Source organism: Grammomys surdaster, unplaced genomic scaffold (assembly GCF_004785775.1).
Source record: "Grammomys surdaster isolate TR1022 unplaced genomic scaffold, NIH_TR_1.0 126178, whole genome shotgun sequence".
Lineage (NCBI taxonomy): Eukaryota > Metazoa > Chordata > Mammalia > Rodentia > Muridae > Grammomys > Grammomys surdaster.
The window spans coordinates 8,299,734-8,310,197 of record NW_021620984.1 but is presented as its reverse complement, the minus strand read 5'-3'; the positions used below and the strand labels follow the sequence as shown (position 1 = coordinate 8,310,197).

Sequence of the window (10,464 nt, the reverse complement as noted above, 5' to 3'; positions counted from 1 at the left end):
TCTCTCTCTCTCTCTCTCTCTCTCTCTCTCTCTCTCTCTCTCTCTCTCTCTCCCTGTGTGTGTGTGTGTGTGTGTGTGTGACCAATATTGTCCCCCACCAAGAAAAAATGCACATATACACATACACATATAATTTTATCAGATTAATTGAAAATGTCAAGGTTTCTGTTGCATATAGTTTAATAAGTAGTTATTCAGCTAATCAGAGAAATCAACAAATAATATCTTTACCCTGTAAAATGTATTGAAAATATGATTTCTAGGATTTTTGTGCAATTGCAGGTAGGGGAGAGCATCATTTTAGAAAAATTTGGCACCTACATTGTACAGCTCCTCTGTCTACAAAGAAAGATGGTATGTTTCTTTAGAAAAAGTACAGAGAGACACTACAGTCAGGTAGAACTCTGAGCTCAACAAGAACTCTTTCCAGCTGTTAAGACGTCACTAGGCAGTGACTGCTGCTCCAGCTTTCAAAAGGAAAGCAGAGGACCTGTCTGTCTCCTAGGTCTGCCTACCTCATGTGTTTTGCACCTTGTTTGTCTCCAAGCTTGGGTTTCTATGATAAAGAAAACTTGTCTTTTGAACTCTTGAGGCTAATTTTTTAAATGTGAATTTTACTGCATATCTTTAGATAAAAATAAGTTTGTACCAGAAAAAAAAATTGTATCTTTTAAGATAATAATCAAACAGATCTGTGAATCAATCCCATGAAGTATTTGGTTCCTTTCTCAAAGATCTCTGAAAATCAGAAGCCTTTGAACTTTGAGTTAAGAAAGAATGAATGGAGCTGAAAGCCTGGTTTGCTAGAGCACGTCAGGCAATCTTGTACCATCTCCTGCCCTCATTGGATACTATTCAATATATGGCGTACATGTATGCTCCAGGCATGCACATGTACATATATTATAAATCTTTTTAAAAATCAAATTAGGAGTATTAATCGTGTTAAAGAAAATGCCTTCTTCTTGGTGACTATGCTGCTTTGCTCTGTATCCTATATCCTCTAAAAGGCTTTGTATTCCCTAGTAACTTGTTTTCTAGCTTCTTAGCAGTTAAAACAATTGTTTTCCATAGAAAATTTTACCTGGAATCTTAAGCATGTAAAACATTGGGCAGTAGAATTGAGAATGGGGCTTGAGACCACCTATCTTCTGTGTTCTATGTGAGATGTGACTGCAGCTAGCTACTGCTCTCTAGAGCATGTAGGGAGAATTTGTCCTAACTTTAAGTTGGTGATGGTTCCACTGGTTTGACATTGGATTGTTACCATTATGTACCTCTTCTGTATGTCATGTGTATGAAGAAACAGAGCTTATTATATTTCAACTTACAGTCCTTTTCAAAGCCTAACCTGTCACATCTGTTGGGAGCTTCATGCAAGTTACCTTTTAGCTGCTGTGACAATATCTGAGATAACAATTTAGGAGCAGAAAGGTTTGTTTTGTCTCCAGGATTCAGTTCATGACTAGCTATGGCAAGGCAGAAACCTATTGGTAGAAGAGTATCACAGAGGGAAGTTGCTTATCTCATGACAATCAGGAGGCAGAGAATGACAGAAGAGGCTAGGGACAAGACAGATCCTTTTAAGGCATGGTCCTAGCAACCTGTTTATTCATAAAGAGCCAGTCTCCCAGTTTCCATTGCTTTCTAGTAGTCCTCTCGGTTGTAATCCATCAGTGGGTTAGTCCCTTGGGAGATCAGAGCCCAGCCACTTTTCAAGACTGCCACATTTTCTGTATCCATTCCTTTGTTGAAGGACATCTGAGTTCTTTCCAGCTTCTGGGTATTATAAATAAGGCTGCTATGAACATCGTGGAGCATATGTCCTTGTTAAATGTTGGAGCATCTTCTGGGTATATGCCCAGGAGTGGTATAGCTGGGTCCTCAGGCAATGCTATGTCCAATTTTCTGAGAAACCTGACTGATTTCCAGAGTTGTTGCACCATCTTGCAATCCCACCAAAAGTGGAGGAGTGTTCCTCTTTCTCCACATCCTTGCCAGCATCTGCTATCACCTGAGTTTTTGATCTTAGCAATTCTGACTGGTGTGAAGTGGAATCTCATTTGCATTTCCCTGATGACTAAGGATGCTGAACATTTCTTTAGGTGCTTCTCGGCCATTCGAGTGTCCTCAGTTGAGAATTCTTTGTTTAGCTCTATACCCCATTTTTGATAGGGTTATTTGGTTGTCTGGAGTCTAATTTCTTGAGTTCTTTGTATATATTGGATATTAACCCTCTATCAGATGTGGAATTGGTAAAGATCTTTTCCCAATCTGTTGGTTGCCGTTTTGTCCTATTGACAGTGTCCTTTGCCTTATATAAGCTTTGCAATTTTATGAGGTCCCATTTGTCAATTTTTGATCTTAGAGCATAAGCCATTGGTGATCTGTTCAGGAACTTTTCCCCTGTGCCCAAGTATTCAATGGTCTTCCCCACCTTCTCTTCTATTAGTTTCAGTGTATCTGGTTTTATGTGGAGGTCCTTTATCCACTTAGACTTGAGCTTTGTACAAGGAGATAAGAATGGATCGATTTGCATTCTTCTACATGTTGTCCTCCAGTTGAACCAGCACCATTTATTGAAAATGCTGTCCTTTTTCTACTGGACAGTTTTAGCTCCTTTGTCAAAGATCAAGTGACCATAGGTGTGTGAATTCATTCCTATTTACACATTGAAATATTACTCAACTATTAAAAACAATGAATTCAAGAAATTCTAAGGCAAATGGATGGAACTAGAAAATACCATCCTGAGTGAGGTAACCCAATCACAAAAGAACACATATGGCATGCACTCACCGATAATTGGATATTAGCCCAAAAGCTCACAATACTCAAGATACAACTCACAGACCACATGAAACTCATGATGAAGGAAGACAAAAGTGTGGGTGCTTCTATCTGTCTTAGAAGGAGTAACAAAATACTCATGGGAGCAAATATGGAGACAAAGTGTGGGACAGAAACTGAAGGATAGGTTGTCTGGAGACTGTCCCATCTGGGTATCCATCCCATGTGCAGTCACCAAAGGTAGATGCTGATGTGAATGCCAGGAAGTTCATGCTGACAGGAGCCTGATATAGCTGTCTCCTTGGAGATCTGCCAGAGCCTGACATAAAAAAGGTGGATGCTCACAGCATCCACTGATCATGGGGTTCCCAATGGAGGAGTTAGAGAAAGACTGAAGGAACTGAAAGGGTTTGTGGCCCCATGGGGAGAGCAACAATACCAACCAACCAGAGCTCCCAGGGTCTAAACCACCAGCCTGGGAACACATAGGGAGGGACCCATGGCCCCAGCTGTATATTTAGGGGAGAATGGCCTTGTTGGGCATAGGTGGGAGAGGAAGTCCTTGGTCCCAAAAGGCATGATGCCCTAGTGTGGAGGAATTTGAGGGCGGGGAGGTGGGAGTGGGTGGGAGGGTGGGGGCACATCTTCATAGAAGCAGGAGGAGGAGGGATTGGATAGGGGGTCCCTGGGTGGGAGGGAAATGGGAAAAGAGGATCACATCTGAAATATAAATAAAATATCCAATTTAAAAAATAGAAATGAAAAATAAATAAATAAATAGGAACCAGACAGCATGAGGTCAGATCTCATGAGCTCATGAGATGGGGGGGGAGAGGGAGCACCACAGAGGGTTGGGACCAAGCCTCTAAGGGAAACACATCCAAACTGTAGAAGTCATTTAATCATAGTGGTGTGATTAATGTATGTGTTAGGGAAAACCATTTGAGTTTTCCTGAATGTGTATTATTGAGTTTTAATTATTTTTTGAGATTATAATATAATCACATAATTTTCTCTTTTTCATTTCACCCTTTAAACCCATCCATATAACCCTCCTCTTTGAAATTAAAGGCCTTTTGTTATTGTTACATACACACACACACACACACACACACATATATATGTAATATATATTCCTAAATATAACCTGCTCAGCCTGTAAAATGTTATGTGTATGTATGTTTTTAGGGCTGACCATTTATATTGGCTAACTGATTGTGTTCTTCCCAGGAGAAGACTGCTTTGCCCATGCTCAGCTGCCCTTAGTTGCCTGCACTTTTGTGTAGGTTCAGGCCTCAAGGGCTTGTCCCTGTCCACGTTGGTATGTGTATTGCTGTTGTGTGAGCATAGCTCTGACACTGATAGGAGACGATGTCTCTCAGCGGAGCCTCTACTCTTCTGGCTTTAGTCTTTCTAACCCGTCTCCATCCGTGCTCCCTGAGCCTTGAGTCGTCGTGTAGATGTATTGTTAGGACTGGACTCCACAGCTCTGCTTTCTGAGTGCTTGTAATTTTATGTAATGATCTCCTCTGTTGCAAAGTTTCCTTGTTGAGGAGAGAAGATTACACTTATCTGTAGATATATGGGAAAATAATGAGAATATAGTCAGAGTGGGTGTAGGTTCTTCTTCAACCCAAGTAAGAAAAATTTCTTACACTGTTTTTCCTTAGTGAATTTCAGGTTGTAGAATCTTTTGAGTTTTTAGAAATCATTGGTATTTAATTAGTATTAACTTTGATATTTTGTATGAAGGCTTTATTGAAACGGCTTGAAGCTGTGAAGCCAACAGTTGGCATGAAACGCTCTGAACAGCTGATGGACTACCATCGGAATATGAGTTACCTCAACCCTTCACCGTCCGTCCGACGAGTGAGATCTACTCTTGGCCATTATAGCCCACTGAGTAAGAATATCAAAACCTATTTTTTACTTGGTTGTCTCCTTTATCTTTTCTAAAAATAAAAAGTGTAATATATGTTCATATGGTAGAGATTTCAAATGCTAACATTTAGAATGCATTTCATTTCTCACTGACACATCTTTGCATTTCACTCAATTTTGTACTTCATGTACATGTATGTGCATGTATATAATGATAGCATAGAGAGAAAGCCAAAGGATAAAATGAGGGAAAATAACAGTATTTCCTCAGATACTGCAGGAGTGCCTTTTAGTTTCAGTATGTGTGTTTAAAGAATACATTGCTAGGCTGCTTGAATGTGGCTGAAACATTCTCTCTAGCCCATTGTAAACATTTGCTAGTACCTTGTAACCCTTACAAAATTAACACACTAAAGATGTAATTCTTTTTAATGTGAAATATGTAATAAGTTAAAGACCTAGCCACTTCTCTACCCTAGAGATCTAGGAATTTAATGCCAAGGTATACAACATACAGAAAGTCAGACACAGAAGCTGATGGATTCTAAACTATATTTTTACTTAAAACTGTAAGCCATTACTAAAGAAAATTGGAAGCTCTAGTAGGGCTGTAATTTGTCAGTGCTCATGTGACTTAGTTATTGACTGGTCATCTCACTCATTTAAAAACATGGTATTTATAGTGACTTAAGATACAGTCTTGTCCTGGTAACTGATATTTAGTACCATGTCTTGAACATAGCCAAATGTTTGTCAAGTAAACGTAAATAGTTATGCCAAGTGTTTCACTTGACTTACATGAGTAGCCGTAAGCTCCACAGGGAATTCTAAAGCACAGGTCTATTGAGAACCACTGCATTAGAGTATTAGATGCATCTGGGAAGAGGAAGGAAAACCAGTCTAGTCTTAAATTAGGAAATGAACTTTATCAGATGAAGACTTGTGTACTTGATTCAAATATTTGACCACTTTTTATCTTTGTGTATTATGTTCAGGAGGAGCTTCCAGGACATCCAGTGCAACCAGTGGTCTCAGTTGTAAGACTGATCGATCAGTGTTGGAAACATCCAGTGGCTTTTTGCTAAGACCGAAACCCCCGAATGTTCGTACTGCTTGGTTGTAAAACCTTTTTTTATGATATACATTGTTCATCTGTTCGTCCTATTTTAACAATGTATTTTTCTGTACTACTATAACTATTTGCAAACATCTATAATACTTTTTTTCAACAATTTATACAACAATGAATATAATTTATTGTTATTCAGTGCAAATTGTTATCGAAAGACACTTTGATGTAAAATCAGTGTTTCATGTGGGGCATATTTATAGGAGCTCTATGTGTTTAATAGAGGAAGGTGTTACACATGAATGTTTCTTCAATATAGAAATTCAGTTGTTGTGCTGACAGAGCAGTGATGACAATCCATGTTGAAACCAAGATGCTCACTATATAGTTCATAATCTATACGATTTTCAGTTATTGCCAGCGTTAAACAAAGAGCGTACCTGGTAAACTTAAGCATCTCGGGCTTCTGTCTGCTTTAGATTGTCTGTAACTCGAGTCATCACTTGCTTATGTGAATGTTACACTCCTTCTGAAAAAAACCTTGAAATTTGTTTTCATGGAGAAGCTGAATTAGATTGGAAGAGGAGGGCAAGCAGCTTGTACTGGTGCAATTCTTAATTCACCAAAGACGCTTCTCCTTAAGAGTCTGATTATCCATTCCAAACCATTTCACACTGTGAATAATAGGGCTTTGCTTTAGAAGCTTCTGTTTCATTTTTTTTTTATGCCATCTGGTAAAATACTCTTAAGGATTCTGAGGCAAGAGGTAGGCTTTAACAGCCTCAGGTCTTATAACTTGTGACTGGTTTGTATCCAGATCATTTGCGTCATAAACAAAAGCAAGTGTTTGTTGGTTCAGTGAGCAACACTGGCAGCTTAAAGAACCAGAAGCAGACCTAGGGTCTGTTAGACCTAGGGTATGTCTGTTAGAGCTTGTGTGTTTGAAACGATCCTGCTAGTGCGGGCGCTGTCGTTGTGCATTGATTGTATCAACAGAAGGCTTAGAGTAAGGAGGAAACGCTTTAGAGAGACCAAATATAAACAGGAAAGAAACTAATCACACATTGGTTAAAGCTACTGTCTTAATGTTAGTGAATTTCCTTGGTCTGGTTTGGCTGACTCCTAGACGCACTGTTCAGTCTCACATTTAAAGGTCTGTTAATCCTCATGGAATTGCTAGTGACACGTAGGTGTGAAATAGTTGACTATGAAAACTAGAATATTTTTCTGTCAACCTAGAGGCTGTTTTATAGAACAAAGTGTGTGGTATTTCATAGGCATAAACTTTTCATTGCTGGTTTTGTCAGGATGCCTTTAGTAGATATGCATACGTTTCATATTCAATGACGCATTTTTCTGAAAATATGAATTCTCCCTACCACAGTGTCAGTGCTCCAGCAGTGTGGCATGCCACACCTGCTTCCCCCTCATTAGCAGGAGGCCGGCTGCACTTACAAACAAACGCCAGGGCATGAGTTGTTGGTCTTACTCTAATAGACCGTGTCTCAGATAGAGCAGTGAAGATAGGGAATAGTGAGGCCAAAAAAAAAAAAAAAAACACTAGCACATGCAGCACACACTCAGACCGTCACACACGCACACACACACAAAATGGATCAGAATACAACATGACTGAGGGTTTTTCTGCTGCTTTTGGAGGGCTGTAATATTCTTTAGCAATTTGTTTTTTTGTTCTGGTGAACAAGATTTTATACCTGCTTTATATACCCTTAGCTGTACAAAGGATTTATTTTGTCTTAGTTTTTAACACTGCACTTTTATGTTTTTGTAACAACTTAAATTTAAAATGCAGCATTTTGGCATTTGCCCAGTAGTGAATTAATCAATTTAAAGCAGATTTTTGTGGAGAAAGAAATGTGTATATGTAAAACCTTTTATGTTCACAATGGCATTAGCCTATGAGTACATTTTATTTGGTCTCCACATTTCATAGCTAAAGCTAGACTTTGATTTTAAATGCTGATTTATGCCTTAGCTTTTACTTTTTGAAAGAAGTTTATCTAAGTATTACCAATAACAAGGAATCAACTGCAAGCAAAAGGCACCATCTTTTAAAAACAATTGAGCATGTTTTAACATAGGTGTACATATATGATGACTGTGTAGAGATGGGTAGGAATTTCAAACAGAACTCACGGATGGATGTAAGTCAAGGAACTGTAGGGAAGGACTTAGGAGGCGTTTGCAGTGGAGCAATCGTGAGTACATCACTCTCTTCAGCCTCACCAGCACCTATCTGTAGGGTTAGCACTGTCGCATGGTTGGCTGGCTGGTCCTTACCACACACTCTTGGAAGATCCGCGTCTGTAGCTAGTGTGCTGGTCTGCTGGCTAGTAGACAGATCTGAGAACTGTTTTCATCTCTGTCAGATGTTATCTCCTTTTCTAGTAAGTTTTTGTGAAAGATTTCAAACTATTAAAATTACTTCGTAAGGAGTAGCTCCTACCTTGTGCTCCCCTCCTCTTTCAGTCTCCATCCAAACCGCTCTCACAGCTACTCCAGTTAACTCTGCGGTTTGCTTGGAAAGTAGCATCATGCAGTTGTGCTCAACCCAAGTATCAAAAACGGGCTGTGCAGCTTTGAAAGGTGATTGTGATAGGTCTGCTTCTCATCTGCAGATACAATGCAGCAACTCCAAAGTATTAAGATTACAGTAAAGCTGAAGATGCAACTTTGCCCTGGTTAGCAACGCAAAACCTGTATCGTCATAAATGCCAAAGTCTTAGTGTGTAAATGTCTATACACCATCACAGCGAATGAGCTCACTGCTAATGACTGAGTTGCTTATTTTCATGAATAAAGATTAGCAAGAAACTTTTAAACCATCTATTTAAAATATGTTCTAGTTTGTCATATTTTAGGCATGAAAAACTAGCTTGGCCTACTGAAGAAATAAAATATTTAAAGAGAACCAAGTTTTGATTCTGTTTTATTCATATTTTTAGAATTAGAATAAAATTTTGAAATTAGCAGTTAGTTGTATTTTTGAAAATGTGATATTTCTTTGGGAAAATGTGTTTAATCTGACACTCCTGGTCAGCTTTCTTTGAAGCACATGCTTTGATTCCTCTTGTAAGATTGTTATGCTGCTGCAGTACAATGGACATTGCTTTAGAGCTTGAAGGAGTGTGGTTAATGCTGGGTGGTTTTCTCTTTAGAGAAGGTTTGATGGTGTCATTGGGCTGAAGGTGGCAGTTGCCCTTCCCAGCCCATAAGCCCAGTAGGCAGGAAGGACAAGAAGTTGAAAGTCATCCTCAACTACACCATGAGTCCCAGGCTAGCCCGTGCTGTATGATGATGAGTCATATCTCAAACAAACAAGCTGAAGGCACTTGAAGAACCCAATTTCTCTGCACACATGAAGGATGCATAGCACAAATGGGTTGTATTATGTCCGGTAATTTTGATTTTCAAATCCAGAGATGGTTTTCAAGTTGTCCCCTAGAGGTGAAAGGTAAGTGCCCATTGCTGAAACCACAATGCACTTCAGACCAGTTGTTGAACATGTTCAGCCATTGATTGAACACCAGACACAGAGGCTCCTGAGCTGGAGCTAACCTGGATGCCCACTCCCTGAGGACTGGCTTTCATGGTACCAGAAGGTATCATTCAAGCTTCCAAAGGAAGTGCCCAACCAACAGTCTTACCCAACTGTGAAGCCTATGCTACACAACAATGGCCAGTGTGGCATCAGGGTGCAGTAGTGGCATGTCTGCCTTAGCAGTAACCACCAACTCTCTACCTGGACCACGTAACAAGCGGGAAACAATGCCTAGTACTGGAATCCTAGCTAACTGCTCAGTGCTCATGAAGTCAAGACTGTTGGAGGAGGACCTACAAATCACCACCTTATTAAACCAACATAACTCCTAATTACTAAACATTTGTCCTAAAAAAAAAAAAGAGAAAATGATATTATTGTATGAAATAGAAATTGTTCAGAAAGCACAGTGATTCACACATCTTTTTTATTTAAAAAAAAAAACAACTTTCTTTTGCTTGCTCTTGTGCCCTGTGGTCTATGTATAGTAGTTAGAGGACAATTTGTGGAGTCAGTTCTCTCCTCTACCTTGATGTGGGTTCTGGGGACAAAACTCAAGGTTGTCCCACATGCGTGGCAATGCTTTCTACCATCAAGTCATCCTGCTGGCTCCAGCAGCTGTCTTGCATAACTACTTCCTAGACACACAGTATCCCATGGCCCCTAGCCTTATGTCAGGCTGAGTCATTTATGCCTCCAGCCTCTGCCATTACTTACTAACAAAGCCCCAGAAGCACCTCCCAAAAAGTCATGTGATGGGGCATTCGTACTTGACTGTATTCAGTGCCGGGCACAGTATCGGTAATCAAATGATAAAATCAGAATAACGACGGCTACAGTGAAGTAGCCCTGTCCACACTTGTGCTCCCCCTCTCTGCTTTTACCAGTCTGTCTTTGAATATGAGCTAGCTTTTTCTCACTTGAGATGGGGAATGTTGCCTGAACCCGGGGTTCCACATGTTCTGCTTGTTCTTGGGGTGTCCAAATGCCGCTATACACCTGGATGGAAAAGGATGAAGGAGCCCAGAATGGGTTGGTCAGCAGAACCTCGTTCCAGCTGTGAATGCTAGGGGGGAGGAAGCAAGGATTTTAGTGGTACTGATCTTTTAGAAGGTACTTCAAGAAAAAACCTTCTTGAATGATAATCGGTGAGACAGCTTGT

At 39.9% G+C, this 10,464-nt stretch overlaps 1 protein-coding gene across 1 annotated transcript in view; it reads left to right on the top strand.

Annotated features, from left to right (window-relative positions):
* The window catches only part of Cfap97 (cilia and flagella associated protein 97), a 33,816-nt gene extending 25,144 nt beyond the window's left edge, over positions 1 to 8,672 (top strand). The window contains exons 4-5 of the mRNA XM_028757651.1: positions 4,543 to 4,693; positions 5,667 to 8,672. Coding sequence (XP_028613484.1) covers positions 4,543 to 4,693; positions 5,667 to 5,794 — 279 coding nt within the window. The 3' untranslated portion in view covers positions 5,795 to 8,672. The remainder of the gene's footprint in view (positions 1 to 4,542; positions 4,694 to 5,666) is intronic.
* Positions 8,673 to 10,464: the final 1,792 nt, after the last annotated feature.